Source organism: Xenopus tropicalis, chromosome 1 (assembly GCF_000004195.4).
Source record: "Xenopus tropicalis strain Nigerian chromosome 1, UCB_Xtro_10.0, whole genome shotgun sequence".
In the NCBI taxonomy this organism is placed as follows: domain Eukaryota; kingdom Metazoa; phylum Chordata; class Amphibia; order Anura; family Pipidae; genus Xenopus; species Xenopus tropicalis.
The window spans coordinates 15412462-15427942 of NC_030677.2; the positions used below are offsets into that span (position 1 = coordinate 15412462).

The 15481-nt window shown below is 46.8% G+C and overlaps 1 protein-coding gene across 8 annotated transcripts in view; it reads right to left on the minus strand.

Annotated features, from left to right (window-relative positions):
* The window catches only part of LOC100488564 (dysferlin), a 204524-nt gene that overhangs the window by 140467 nt on the left and 48576 nt on the right, over positions 1-15481 (minus strand). For 4 of the 8 annotated variants that reach the window (XM_031895263.1, XM_031895265.1, XM_031895267.1 and 1 more), the window contains exons 13-18: positions 13769-13872; positions 9391-9459; positions 9255-9298; positions 7074-7156; positions 2717-2752; positions 331-446 (exon numbers count right to left, since the gene is read on the minus strand). In XM_031895263.1, the coding sequence (XP_031751123.1) occupies positions 331-446; positions 2717-2752; positions 7074-7156; positions 9255-9298; positions 9391-9459; positions 13769-13872 (452 nt within the window). The remainder of the gene's footprint in view (positions 1-330; positions 447-2716; positions 2753-7073; positions 7157-9254; positions 9299-9390; positions 9460-13768; positions 13873-15481) is intronic. The other 4 variants (XM_031895266.1, XM_031895269.1, XM_031895268.1 and 1 more) reach the window with 1 other exon arrangement.

The window sequence follows — 15481 nt, forward strand, 5'->3', positions numbered from 1 at the left end:
TGTGAAATTCTAAGTTCCGTCAATTTCATTTGTACATATGAATTAGAACATCCATAAGGGATATTTTCATCTTGAAAATACAGTGTATTCTGGATTATACAGCAAAAACAAATAATAACAGATCATGGGAAACCCCACCAGACCAGGAATATGGGCCCCAGGATTCAAACCTAGTAACTCTCCTGTTGGGAAGGGGTTTGTAGGGGAGATTGGGGTTGAGCTGTGATTGGTCACATTGATTGGCAACACACTTGGGGACAAGGCCATATGGGAATCAAGGAAATACAAAATAATACAAATATGAGGGTATATTATACAATAATCTTTTACCTTCCCCAAGTTCAGATCTTCATAAGGGTCTGGAAACCCAGTGAACTCCCGAGGGCTGCCATAAAGGTTCACATAGCAAGGCCCGAAGGTTGGCAGAAATCCCAAAGTGTCATCAACTAGAGTTGGGCACAGAAATACAAGTTACATAGGTGCATTTTGCTTCATGTTGAGAGACACAAGTACAAGTATAATATTCCACATGGACAAGTTGAACTCTGGGTGGTTTCACCTCACTGAAACACACCTAAGAACAAATGTCTAATGACATAGAAAGGTCCATATTCTACACATCTTTAGGGTGTATGTATGAAAAAATGAGAATAGAGCTCACCACAGCTCTCCAGTAGGAAATGTCTCAGTCTCAGCTCTTTAATCACTTGTGTAGGATATTATTGGCACCCTAAGCAAGTGAATAGAGAGCTAGGGGCATATAAGTATGTCCCCTTGACTACATTCATGGGCAGATGAAGTCTAGCTATGCTTGCAGTGCCATAAGGGGAAGAACCCTGACATCACATGGTTCTTCCATATTGAAACGTAATCGACTGTGATTCTCATGGGTGTTTGATAAATTTCTTGAGGTATTTATTGAGAGTTACCCTAAACTACATTTTTTTCCTGCTGCAGAGAACTCACAGAAGGCTGTGAGGCCCTGACTAATGGCAAGAGAAAATGGAGATACCAGCGCAACATTGATCTACCAATCCCACCAGAGATATGGAATCTCCATCCAGAGATTTGGAATCTATAACTGAGTTGTTAGCAGCAAAGCATATAAGGTTGAGGGAGTGCTAAAAGTTCCCGTATAACATGGATACAGACCACTTGCCTGGAATCGGTGGATGGTCTTTGGCAGGATAAAGTATTTCATTTGCCCGATTAATAGACCAAACCTTTTTAACCTTGGTTAGGTTTTTGCATACATCCCAAAGTCAGTCTGAACTGTTAACAACAATATTAAATCTTTTTTTCAATAAAGTTTAGGTATCTAGGTTACATTTTATGTATTGATATCCCTCGAGGAGACAAGTAGGACTTCCTTTTGTGCTTTTAGGACGGTGACATGGTGGGTGCTACCACTGGTTAGAGAAACTGCTCCATATACTAATGGGGACAGCAAGAGTAACAAACAGAGACATCAACCATCCCTGTGCCACAAGAGTAATAATGATCCCGTCTGGGAATTTTTTAAGCCTAAATTTCATTTATGACCAAATGGTAACATGAAAAATGGTTTTAGAGTAGATTATTATCATGTTCATGACATGGAGTCGGTTGATGGCTTGGAAAAAATGAGGAGATCACTGAGGTGGGAGTGAGGTGGGGTGAGCATACACTAATTCTATCTGTTCTACATGTCCCCATGACTAGTAGCTAGTAACAAATACTTTAAACACAAGCTACTGCAGGTACACTACATAGAAGGGTATTACTAGGTGTAAGTACCCAGCATAGAAGGGTATTACTAGGTGTAAGTACCCAGCATAGAAGGGTATTACTAGGTGTAAGTACCCAGCATAGAAGGGTATTACTAGGTGTAAGTACCCAGCATAGAAGGGTATTACTAGGTGTAAGTACCCAGCATAGAAGGGTATTACTAGGTGTAAGTACCCAGCATAGAAGGGTATTACTAGGTGTAAGTACCCAGCATAGAAGGGTATTACTAGGTGTAAGTACCCAGCATAGAAGGGTATTACTAGGTGTAAGTACCCAGCATAGAAGGGTATTACTAGGTGTAAGTACCCAGCATAGAAGGGTATTACTAGGTGTAAGTACCCAGCAGAAAATGACTATACTTCTTACTTCAATAGAAGATTTCTGAGATGAATGAGGCAATAATAAAGCTTTAAAAATAACTTTTTGACTCATTCCCATTTTCACTTTCTCATGGCTACTGAACAGAAAGCAATACTGCATTATGGGCACGACCATAGATCTGTCAATTGTTGGTCAAAAATTATTCCAAACTAAAGCTAACACCCATGACCAGAACCATTCGTTGAGGTCCAAATGAGTAGATCTTCAACAACGACATGGTGGGAGAGAGCTGGCTGATCTGATCATTTGGGTTAGGCCAAACATGAAGCTTTCATTTTCACGTGACCAAAAGTCACGTGATTTTAGCAATTCGGATTTGGTTCGGCCTGTCACTTGGATTCGTCTGAATCCCGCAGAAAAAGGCAAAATCTTGGCCAAATCCAGAACAAAATCTTGGATTCAGTGCATCCCTAGTATTATCCAAGGCCCCTATGTGCTACATGGAATAACTTTTAAGGTTTGATTGATTTTTCCCATAAAAAGTAAATATTTCCCCTTTTTTCAGCCTGACCCAATCATTTTGTAGTGAGGATAGGGGGATAAAAGTGGAAGCTTTCACAGAACGTACAGTTAGAAACCGGCAAGGCCTTACGCGGTGTCTCATCTGGAGCACAAAGAAAGGAGATTGGTTAGAAATGATGGAAGCAGCCAATCAGATGCATACAGTTCTACAAATGTTAAATGCCTGAAAAAGCCAGACAAATTCTTGTCTTAAATAGGTTTAAGGGAAACAGAACAATTCTGTAATTAGAACTCAATTTAGGGGGTCCAAATATGATTAAATTGGTCCTGCATAAATTAGGGCCCATCACAGCAGCAGAATAGGGGCTAGCAGATATTGCAGATTGAAATGGGACAGTGAAACAAAAGGGTGGCAGTAGGACAAGATGGAGACATTATGACAAAATGGAAACAGTAGGGCAAGATGGAGACATTATGACAAAATGGAAACAGTAGGGCAAGATGGAGACAGCAGGACAAGATGGAGACGGTAGGACAAGATAGACAGAGTAGGGCAAGGTGGAGACGGTAGGACAAGATGGAGACAGTAGGGCAAGATGGAGTCAGTGGGGCAAGATAGACAGAGTAGGGCAAGGTGGAGACGGTAGGACAAGATGGAGACAGTAGGGCAAGATGGAGACAGTAGGACAAGATGGAGACAGTAGGGCAAGATGGAGACAGTAGGACAAGATGGAGACAGTAGGGCAAGATGGAGACAGTAGGACAAGATGGAGACAGTAGGGCAAGATGGAGACAGTAGGCAAGATGGAGACAGTAGGACAAGATGGAGACAGTAGGGCAAGATGGAGACAGTAGGACAAGATGGAGACAGTAGGGCAAGATGGAGACAGTAGGGCAAGATGGAGACAGTAGGGCAAGATGGAGACAGTAGGGCAAGATGGAGACAGTAGGACAAGATGGAGACAGTAGGGCAAGATGGAGACAGTAGGGCAAGATGGAGACAGTAGGGCAAGATGGAGACAGTAGGGCAAGATGGAGACAGTAGGGCAAGATGGAGACAGTAGGGCAAGATGGAGACAGTAGGCAAGATGGAGACAGTAGGACAAGATGGAGACAGTAGGGGGGCAAGATGGAGACAGTAGGGCAAGATGGAGACAGTAGGACAAGATGGAGACAGTAGGGCAAGATGGAGACAGTAGGGCAAGATGGAGACAGTAGGACAAGATGGACACAGTAGGGCAAGATGGAGACAGTAGGGCAAGATGGAGACTAAATGGAGACTGTAGAATAATATTGGGTACAGTCGGAAGCTGAATATTGAAGAGCTTTTACAGAGAGCATTAAAGGTGCCAAATTGCCTTTTTATATCCACTATTATACAATATTATTTTTTTTATATGGTTTTGGTTTCTGATTAATTGCATTTATATTTGTTCTGCAGAACTACATGATACTTAGTAATAATTTTTCAGGTGAACTACCAAATTGTTCCTGAAAGACTGAGGCAATAACCGCAATCCCATGATGCCTCAGGTCCCTCCATCCTTGAACCCACAACATATTAAACAAGACAATGAATTTTCTGGCTCATCAGGTTTCTTTGCACTTTACTGTAGTGATGTCGATTCTCAACAAACTCAGTTAATGGCTATGCAGTAAATGTAAGTCCTACACTGAAGCCTGGGCCCATTTGCATTAAAACCATGTAGGAAATCTCTTAGTGTATCTAATCAACCGGGGCAAAGTTCCTGTCTGACCATGGGGAAGAGAGCAGCCCAGTGAATCCCAGGAAAGTACATACCCAGGGGAACCTTCTTAGTCAGATTAATGCAAATGGCTCCAGGTTTCATGCCAAATGGCCCTTCCTATTATGATAACATAATCCCGCCATATTGTCAGTATGATATTAGCAATACATGCACAACTATGCTAGCGCACCATGAAATACAAATTAGCAATTAGTAGTGGTTGAGGTAAGAAGGTGCAAGAGTATTATTGCCATGGAATTTTCCGTAGCTGCATATTCCAGTATTCCCACAAAGCCACTGCCTGCCTGGGGGATGGGCCAGGGCTCATTTCTCAACACATGGGCAGTAACCCATAGCAACCAATCAGTGACTGGCTTTCTTTCAGCCAGCTGCAGGTAGAACTATGAATTGAGAAAGTTGATTGGTTGCCATGAGTTACAGCCCAAGTGTTGATAAGTGACCCCTGGGAGTTTAGTAACAGCTGGAGAGTTGTGGGCTTTATATTCCAGTTTTAGAATAGAAGTAGTTTAGCAAAAGATCAGAAGCCAGACAGAGGAGGTCTCTTTCCTGCTAGGTAGCCTCTTAGAAATGAGGAAAGAAAGGGAGAATGTTGCTGGAATGTAAGAAGCTCCATCTACGTCAGTGGCCTTTCTTATATTCAGCATAACAGGGTTTCCTTCCTAAGTGATGTCTACTGTAGCCCCCACCAATATACAAGCCCATTGGCATGGAGTTTCCTTCATAAGAAGACAATTCAATAGACAATTCGGTCTAATGCTGTATGAGGTTCCAAAGTGAAATGTGGCCAATGTCGCTCTTCCACTTGGAACAATGAGCCTTTCTACTGTTTTTGGTTGGGAGCCAGGAGACCCAACTATGTATAGAAACTCAACCTATAGATATCCATGGATCTTCTCTTCCTGGAGGATAGGAAGCATTGAAAGCTAAGATGTCCACTCTATCTATCTATTTATCTATCTATTTATCTATCTATCTATCTATCTATCATCATCTATCTATCTATCTATCTATCTATCTATCTAACTACTGTATCTATCTATCTATCTATCTAACTACTGTATCTATCTATCATCTATCTATCATCTATCTATCATCTATCTATCATCTATCTATCATCTATCTATCTATCTATCTATCTATCTATCTATCATCTATCTATCATCTATCTATCTATCTATCTATCTATCTATCTATCTATCATCTATCTATCATCTATCTATCATCTATCTATCATCTATCTATCATCTATCTATCTATCCATTATCTATCTATCTATCTATCTATCTATCTATCTATCTATCTATCTATCTATCTATCTATCTATATATCCATTATCTATCTATCTATCTATCTATCTATCTATCTATCTATCTATCCATTATCTATCTATCTATCTATCTATCTATCTATATATCCATTATCTATCTATCTATCTATCTATCTATCTATCTAACTACTGTATCTATCTATCTATCTATCTATCTATCATCTATCTATCTATCTATCTATCTATCTATCTATCTATCTATCATCTATCTATCTATCTATCTATCTATCTATCTATCCATTATCTATCTATCTATCTATCTATCTATATATATATATATCCATTATCTATCTATCATCTATCTATCTATCTATATATATATCCATTATCTATCTATCTATCTATCTATCTATCTATCCATTATCTATCTATCTATCTATATATCCATTATCTATCTATCTATCTATCTATCTATCTATCTATCTATCTATCTATCTAACTACTGTATCTATCTATCTATCTATCTATCTATCTATCTATCTATCTATCTATCTATCTATCTATCTATCTATCTATCTATCTATCTATCATCTATCTATCATCTATCTATCATCTATCTATCTATCTATCTATCTATCTATCATCTATTTATCTATCTATTTATCTATCTATCTATCTATCTATCTAATCTATCATCTATCTATCTATCTATCTATCTATCTATCTATCTATATATCCATTATCTATCTATCTATCTATCTATCTATCTATCTATCTATCTATCTATCATCTATCTATCATCTATCTATCTATATATCCATTATCTATCTATCTATCTATCTGTTCAAGAGTTGAAATTGCTCCGGAACATTTTGTTGGGTCCCTCTTTCTGCTCTGGAACATTCTGTCGGGCTCCCTCTTTCTGCGGCCAAGAAGGATTCCTCGTCCAAAGGCAAAAAAATAAACTGGGGCTGATGATATAACGTATGTATATTGGTTTAGTTCTGGTGCAATGGAAACACATATGTGAGAGATATTTAAACTAATGTTTTTCCACCTTGACATGAAATAATAAAGATGCTAAAAAAAAAGGTGGAAAAGCCGAGTGTAAGGTTGACTAAAAGTGGAAATTATTTTACCATTCTCCTACACGTTGCTCCTTCCATGTGGAAATGGGTTTTTTAACTCTTCATTAAGTCGCTGCTGCCAGAGGTTCAATCTATCAGCCCGGGGGCTACTGTAGGTACCTACAGTAAGTACTGGATCCAGCTTGTGGCCATAGAAATCACAGCACAGATCTCTACCCTTGGGTCCCACCAATGATCAAGGAACCAATAAACACCAAACCACCAGTGCAGCCAAAAGCCAAACACCAAGACCAAACCAAGCCCCACAGCAGGGATGGAAATGAGAAGATCTGACGGTACCTTCAATCTCGCCGCCAGGAGCTGAGATTTTGGACATGCTCAGGTAGGTGGTGCCGATGATATCGTTGTGGGTGAGGCGGTCCCTAGAGATGCAAGAGAATCGAATTAGAGGAGAACCGACATCCCAACGACGTATTTACCTGGAGATCAGTGGGAGAAGCCACAATTGTGGGTACCTGTCATGTACTTAGCAACACAAGGCCTCCAAAACATTCATAAGGGCTTATTTTCTAGTATTAAGGAAAGTACTTGCACCCTTAAATGCTCCTAGCAACTTGCGGTTAGTCTGCTCTGATTAATTCTGTTCATGGTCACTAGGGAACCCTGAAACTACTCCAAGCAAAGACTTGGGAGGTCAACTAGATGGATCCAACTGGCTTGCTCCAAGTCCAAGCCTTCAATAGAAGAACCCTGGTACTATCCCCAACACATAGCCATGGCGGTTCATGTTCATACATGGAACCAAGTCAGCCCCTAATCCTGCCACTGGATCCTGCCACAGCTTGGAATGATTCACAAAAACTGGTGTGAGATGCACCAATAAGGTTAATATGCAGTATTATTGGTACATTTCACCCCAAAACTGCCAATACTTCTCTGGGATTGTGGGGACAACCATTTAGTTCTGAATTTTGCACTTTTCCCTATAAGGGGTTATTTACCACTCAGGGTGCAAAGTACAAAACACTGGTGTTGCACCTTGCTTTGTATGCTAAATGTATTGTTGCAGGTCTTTGCCCCCCAAAATAGACCATAGAGAGACTGGAGTCCACCCCTATAAATACAGTGCTGCCTGTGAATACATTGCTACCTGAATTTGCAAGTGCTGTATTCATGGGGGGGAGGCAGCAGGCCCGGACTGGCAACCTGTGGGTTCCGGCAAATGCCAGAGGGGCTGCTGTAAGATGCCATAGACACTCACTATTTATTGGGCTGGGGGGGGCTGGTTGGGCCCCTGGGTACTTGGAATGCCAAGGACTATTATGAGTCCCAGTCCAGACCTGCCTAGGACGCAGGAGGGGAGAATAAACCAATGAGCAGTGCTGGGACAGGGGAGTAAGTTGACAAGTAAGTAGTAAGATTCTCACTTGTAAGTGCAATGTTATTTATTGGGGATGGGGGGCTAGGGTCCCACAGAGAACAGAATGCCCCCCCTCTATGTTGAACATCCCTGAAAGATCATTTCATGGCGTATGTTAGGGAAGGGGCCAGGGTGCATTATGGGAAAGCCAAGGAAACTGGCAGAAATAAAGCAAATCGGGAGCATGTTAAAGCGATTAGAGGTGGAAATAAATGAGAGGGAAAAGTGCAGCATTTATCTTCCTCCCACTGGGGGAATAATTACCCCTTCTCCCCAGTATTCCCGGGGCGGCCTGCGCCGCAGCCTTTGAAGCCGGCAGTTTAATCTCCGCCGACTGCTCATTGACACCAGTAATGGCTACTTGTGTTTATTGCTGTTCTTGGCCCTCGCGGGCTTAGCAAGATGGCTGCCAAGGGCTGTGCAGCCAATAGGAAGCCACAACAGAAGCGGGACGATGCGGCAGCGTCCGGTCTGAGTGTCCCTCGCTGCGAGTAAAGCAGAAGGAATTTGGGATGCGGTGGAATTCCCAGAGATAAAAATAGTTCTCCGTAGGACGTTGAGGCAGGAAAATCCAATGCGGCGGCGCTTTCATGTGGGGCCAGGAGGGAATAATGGCCGGGCCGGGGGAGAGTTATGGGCTGCGGTGGGAGCCTAAAGGAGAATGGAGGGGTCAGAGGAGGGTTACGGTCCCCCCGAGGCGCAGGTTGGCTCCATTCTCACAGTCCTTCCTTTCCCTGCTACGACTTCAGAATAGCACAGTGCTGATCTGCAGAGCTTGCAATCTACAGACCCCGAAGTAGTGGTGCTGGTGGATAGAGTAGATGGTATCAAGGAAGGGTCGGGTGCCTTTATTGCAGGAGAGAAAATAAGCGGCTACTGGGGTGCAAGGTGACCTGCTGTGCCTTAGACATTGAGGTGCTTCAGCGCCGCAGAACCTTCTTGGTTCAGCCCAATAATACCTGAACCCATTCAGCCTTATGGAACTTTCCCTCAGCTTCGGCCATAACTAAAGGTCACACAATCCGCACAGACAATAACAGCAACTCAAAGGCGGCAGAGTTGTAGCTGCACAACATGCGCAACAGCAAAGTCCAACTCACCAGTCCAACAGGCGGATGCGCATTTTTTCACACATAGAGGGGAACTGTCGGGAGAGAAAGGAAAAATGAGAAATAAAATTGAGAGGGGCCCCAGGGGTCCGTGGTTGGAAACACAACTGAGGGGGGTTCTGCTCACCCTGATGGGAAGAGTGATGGACTGACTCCACTGCGGGTTGGCGTTCTTCTCCATGATCTTACTGAGGAGCTGGAACAAGAGAGGCGTCAGTCTCATCCCTACAGGAGCGTCAGTCTCATCCCTACAGGAGCGTCAGTCTCATCCCTACAGGAGCGTCGGTCTCATCCCTACAGGAGCGTCAGTCTCATCCCGACAGGAGCGTCAGTCTCATCCTTAAGGGAGCGTCAGTCTCATCCCTACAGGAGCGTCAGTCTCATCCTTAAGGGAGCGTCAGTCTCATCCCTACAGGAGCGTCAGTCTCATCCCTACAGGAGCGTCGGTCTCATCCCTACAGGAGCGTCAGTCTCATCCCTACAGGAGCGTCAGTCTCATCCCTACAGGAGCGTCAGTCTCATCCCGACAGGAGCGTCAGTCTCATCCTTAAGGGAGCGTCAGTCTCATCCCTACAGGAGCGTCAGTCTCATCCTTAAGGGAGCGTCAGTCTCATCCCTACAGTAGCGTCAGTCTCATCCCTACAGGAGCGTCAGTCTCATCCCTACAGGAGCGTCAGTCTCATCCTTAAGGGAGCGTCAGTCTCATCCCTACAGGAGCGTCAGTCTCATCCTTAAGGGAGCGTCAGTCTCATCCCTACGGGAGCGTCAGTCTCATCCCTACAGGAGCGTCAGTCTCATCCCTACAGGAGCGTCAGTCTCATCCCTACAGGAGCGTCAGTCTCATCCCTACAGGAGCGTCAGTCTCATCCCGACAGGAGCGTCAGTCTCATCCTTAAGGGAGCGTCAGTCTCATCCCTACAGGAGCGTCAGTCTCATCCTTAAGGGAGCGTCAGTCTCATCCCTACAGGAGCGTCAGTCTCATCCCTACAGGAGCGTCAGTCTCATCCCTACAGGAGCGTCAGTCTCATCCTTAAGGGAGCGTCAGTCTCATCCCTACAGGAGCGTCGGTCTCATCCCTACAGGAGCGTCGGTCTCATCCCTACAGGAGCATCGGTCTCATCCCTACAGTAGCGTCAGTCTCATCCCTACGGGAGCGTCAGTCTCATCCCTACAGGAGCGTCAGTCTCATCCCTACGGGAGCGTCAGTCTCATCCCTACAGTAGCGTCAGTCTCATCCCTACAGGAGCGTCAGTCTCATCCCTACGGGAGCGTCAGTCTCATCCCTACAGGAGCGTCAGTCTCATCCCTACGGGAGCGTCAGTCTCATCCCTACAGGAGCGTCAGTCTCATCCCTACGGGAGCGTCAGTCTCATCCCTACAGGAGCGTCAGTCTCATCCCTACAGGAGCGTCAGTCTCATCCCTACAGGAGCGTCAGTCTCATCCTTAAGGGAGCGTCAGTCTCATCCCTACAGGAGCGTCAGTCTCATCCCTACAGGAGCGTCAGTCTCATCCCTACAGGAGCGTCAGTCTCATCCCTACAGGAGCGTCAGTCTCATCCCTACAGGAGCGTCAGTCTCATCCCTACGGGAGCGTCAGTCTCATCCCTACAGGAGCGTCAGTCTCATCCCTACAGGAGCGTCAGTCTCATCCCTACAGTAGCGTCAGTCTCATCCCTACAGGGGCGTCGGTCTCATCCCTACAGGAGCATCAGTCTCATCCTTAAGGGAGCGTCAGTCTCATCCCTACAGGAGCGTCAGTCTCATCCCTACAGGAGCGTCAGTCTCATCCCTACAGGAGCGTCGGTCTCATCCCTACAGGAGCGTCAGTCTCATCCCTACAGGAGCGTCAGTCTCATCCCTACAGGAGCGTCAGTCTCATCCCTACTGGGGGTCAGTCTCATCCCTACAGGAGCGTCAGTCTCATCCCTATGCGAGCGTCAGTCTCATCCCTACAGGAGCGTCAGTCTCATCCCTACAGGAGCGTCAGTCTCATCCCTACAGGAGCGTCAGTCTCATCCCTACGGGAGCGTCAGTCTCATCCCTACGGGAGCGTCGGTCTCATCCCTACAGGAGCGTCGGTCTCATCCCTACGGGAGCGTCAGTCTCATCCCTACGGGAGCGTCGGTCTCATCCCTACAGTAGCGTCAGTCTCATCCCTACAGGAGCGTCAGTCTCATCCCTACAGGAGCGTCAGTCTCATCCCTACAGGAGCGTCAGTCTCATCCTTAAGGGAGCGTCAGTCTCATCCCTACAGGAGCGTCAGTCTCATCCCTACAGGAGCGTCAGTCTCATCCCTACAGGAGCGTCAGTCTCATCCCTACTGGGGGTCAGTCTCATCCCTACTGGGGGTCAGTCTCATCCCTACGGAATCGTTGGTCTCATCCCTACAGGAGCGTCAGTCTCATCCCTACAGGAGCGTCAGTCTCATCCCTACAGGAGCGTCAGTCTCATCCCTACAGGAGCGTCAGTCTCATCCCTACAGGAGCGTCAGTCTCATCCCTACAGGAGCGTCAGTCTCATCCCTACAGGAGCGTCAGTCTCATCCCTATGCGAGCGTCAGTCTCATCCCTACGGGAGCGTCAGTCTCATCCCTACAGGAGCGTCAGTCTCATCCCTACAGGAGCGTCAGTCTCATCCCTACAGGAGCGTCAGTCTCATCCCTACGGGAGCGTCAGTCTCATCCCTACAGGAGCGTCAGTCTCATCCCTACAGGAGCGTCAGTCTCATCCCTACGGGAGCGTCAGTCTCATCATTGTCAGTCTCTCCCTTGAGACTCAGTCCTACAGGAACGTCGGTCTCATCCCTACGGGAGCGTCAGTCTCATCCCTACAGGAGCGTCGGTCTCATCCCTACAGTAGCGTCGGTCTCATCCCTACAGGAGCGTCAGTCTCATCCCTATGCGAGCGTCAGTCTCATCCCTACGCGAGCGTCAGTCTCATCCCTATGCGAGCGTCAGTCTCATCCCTACGCGAGCGTCAGTCTCATCCCTACGGGAGCGTCAGTCTCATCCCTACGGGAGCGTCAGTCTCATCCCTACAGGAGCGTCAGTCTCATCCCTACAGTAGCGTCAGTCTCATCCCTACGGGAGCGTCAGTCTCATCCCTACAGGAGCGTCAGTCTCATCCCTACGGGAGCGTCAGTCTCATCCCTACGGGAGCGTCAGTCTCATCCCTACGGGAGCGTCAGTCTCGTCCCTACAGGAGCGTCAGTCTCATCCCTACAGGAGCGTCAGTCTCATCATTGTCAGTCTCTCCCTTGAGACTCAGTCCTACAGGAGCGTCAGTCTCATCCCTACAGGAGCGTCAGTCTCATCCCTACGGGAGCGTCAGTCTCATCCCTACGGGAGCGTCAGTCTCATCCCTACGGGAGCGTCAGTCTCATCCCTACGGGAGCGTCAGTCTCATCCCTACGGGAGCGTCAGTCTCATCCCTACGGGAGCGTCAGTCTCGTCCCTACAGGAGCGTCAGTCTCATCCCTACGGGAGCGTCAGTCTCATCATTGTCAGTCTCTCCCTTGAGACTCAGTCCTACAGGAGCGTCAGTCTCATCCCTACAGGAGCGTCAGTCTCATCCCTACAGGAGCGTCGGTCTCATCCCTACAGGAGCGTCGGTCTCATCCCTACAGGGGCGTCAGTCTCATCCCTACAGGAGCGTCGGTCTCATCCCTACGGGAGCGTCGGTCTCATCCCTACAGGAGCGTCGGTCTCATCCCTACGGGAGCGTCGGTCTCATCCCTACAGGAGCGTCGGTCTCATCCCTACAGGAGCGTCGGTCTCATCCCTACAGGAGCGTCAGTCTCATCCCTACAGGAGCGTCAGTCTCATCCCTACAGGAGCGTCGGTCTCATCCCTACAGGAGCGTCAGTCTCATCCCTACAGGAGCGTCAGTCTCATCCCTACAAGAGCGTCGGTCTCGTCCCTACGGGAGCGTCGGTCTCGTCCCTACGGGAGCGTCGGTCTCGTCCCTACGGGAGCGTCGGTCTCATCCCTACGGGAGCGTCAGTCTCATCCCTACAGGAGCGTCGGTCTCTCTCTTCCCTACATAGGATATCAGGCTGGTACTCTGCGGGCCATTTGGTAGGATTAGACGTAATGGCAATGTTGTTAGTAGGAGGGAATAAGTGTGAGCTCTGCGGCCTCAGTCTCTGCTGCAGGGAAGTTACGCCCCATTACAGGAGAGATAAATATCTAATAACAACTAAATCCAGTGGCAGTGAAACTGTGAGTAGAACAGAGGCAAATCCAGAATGGGAAGCAGAAGGAATGTAATTACTGTAATGGAAGCAGCGATGGAGCAGCAGCGCCACCTAGTGGCCCCCATTATAATACGTTGCTGCAGGTTGTAAGTCTCTATCAGTGAATAAGGTTAAACAGAGACATTTTTTCACTGAATTTCTTAAATGTAAAAAGCTCTAGGGAATGTATGTTTGCGGCACTATGGGGCAAATTCAAAAGGGCCTGTACCAGATGGATTCTGCAGGGGGCGCTAGAGTTGATCTGTACTTACCATCTTCCCCGCAAAACTGACTTCCACAAAGGGATCCACCAAGTTTTTCTTGTTGCTGTCAAAGCCAAAGATCTGTTTGACATTGTCCAGCACAGCATCGTCCACTAGGAGAAAGAATAATTACAGTCAGTGTTTCCCTCAGTGTAGCCTCTCCCTCAGCAGAACCAGCCTCCCCCTGGCCATCTCACTAGAATGAAGCCCAGGCCAGTAGGCAGAACCCACAGGTACCAGGTATCTCATATCACTGTCCTATGGATTAAGTATAAATATATTGGGCTGGCCTACTTGGCCAATATTTGGGCTACAGGAGCTAGAAGAGGATATCTCAGAGGGGTTGGGATCAGTGCAACATGGTTGGCAGTGTTTGAGTTGGCACCTTGACTTGCCCCAGCAAGATGGATATCCTATAGCATCCAAGTGTCTTTGATCTTCATGTTAAGTGATGTAGGGATCCAAAAGGTTAATAGCCCCCTTTGGTTTTTAATCCCTACAGGTTCAATTCCCTTATTTGCCCGGGCAGAAGGGAATGTATCTAAGTAAGTTCATTTACCAGTACCACTCTAGGGGTGTAAGGCAGTTCAGGGTTGAGCTCGAATGAGCAGTTCTGAGCTCCAACATTGGAGTGTCAGATGGGAGGTATCTCCCCCAGGCCATATTGCCAGGATAGAGAATTCTATGAGGGGATCCACTACGGGGTGTGGCATTAGCTTAGCTATAGTGCCCCACAGCCTATTGTACCAGTCCTGTCCCTCAGCTGCTAGGGAGTGGGCCAACAAGGAAACTTGGTTTGTCTTTCATCTAATGGATTCATGGAGCTCACTGTTCCTTGTCATTGGTTAGAATGAGTTGACCAATGGATCTCCACTTTCTTTGAATGGTTTGATGTTAAGTGATGTAGGGAACCAAAAGTTTAGTAGCCCTTATGGCTTTAAATCCCTACAGGTTAAAGTCCCTTAGTTGCTGAGCAGAAGGGAATGTATCTAAGTTCATTTACATGTGGATGCTATTGGATAGAAGGTGGGGTGACCACTTCCTGCCTCACTTTGATACAGTGCTGGTAAAGGAGGGGCACTTTCTCTTTGCTTCCACCTGAGGAACAGGGGGGATGTTGCTGTGAGCCCAGGGCACGAGCCCAGTTGAAGTCGGGGTACAGGGCCCCATAATTGAGGCATTACATAGTGGCAGGTGTAGCCCCATATCAGTACCACTCTAGGGGTGTAAGGCAGTTAGGGTGAGCTAGAAAGAGCAGTTCTGAGCTCCTACATAGGAGTGTCAGATTGGAGGTATCTCTCCCAGGCCATATTGCCTGTAGTGTAGGGATCCCAGTGGATAGGGAATCAGGATAGAGGAATTCCCTGAGGTGATCCAGGCGACTAGAGGGTGCTAGATTAGCTATAGTGCCCCACAGCCCATTGTACCAGTCCTGTCCCTCAGCTGCTAGGGAGTGGGCCAACATGGAAACTAAATATAGGAAGGGACTAGGTATAATTGCGGAGGCATAGGCCTTTATTGTCATTGGCTGCTGTATGACTAATAGGAACCGTAGTTAAACCACACTTGCGCCGTTACTGATGGCCTGTCAATCAGAGGAAACTCATCCAATCAGCTGTTACAGAACCCCTGTCGACATGGGACATGCTCTTTCCTAGTTCCTTCATTTTGGCCACCAAAAAGCCCACATGAGCTCCTGCTGGCCAACAGCCCCACACAATA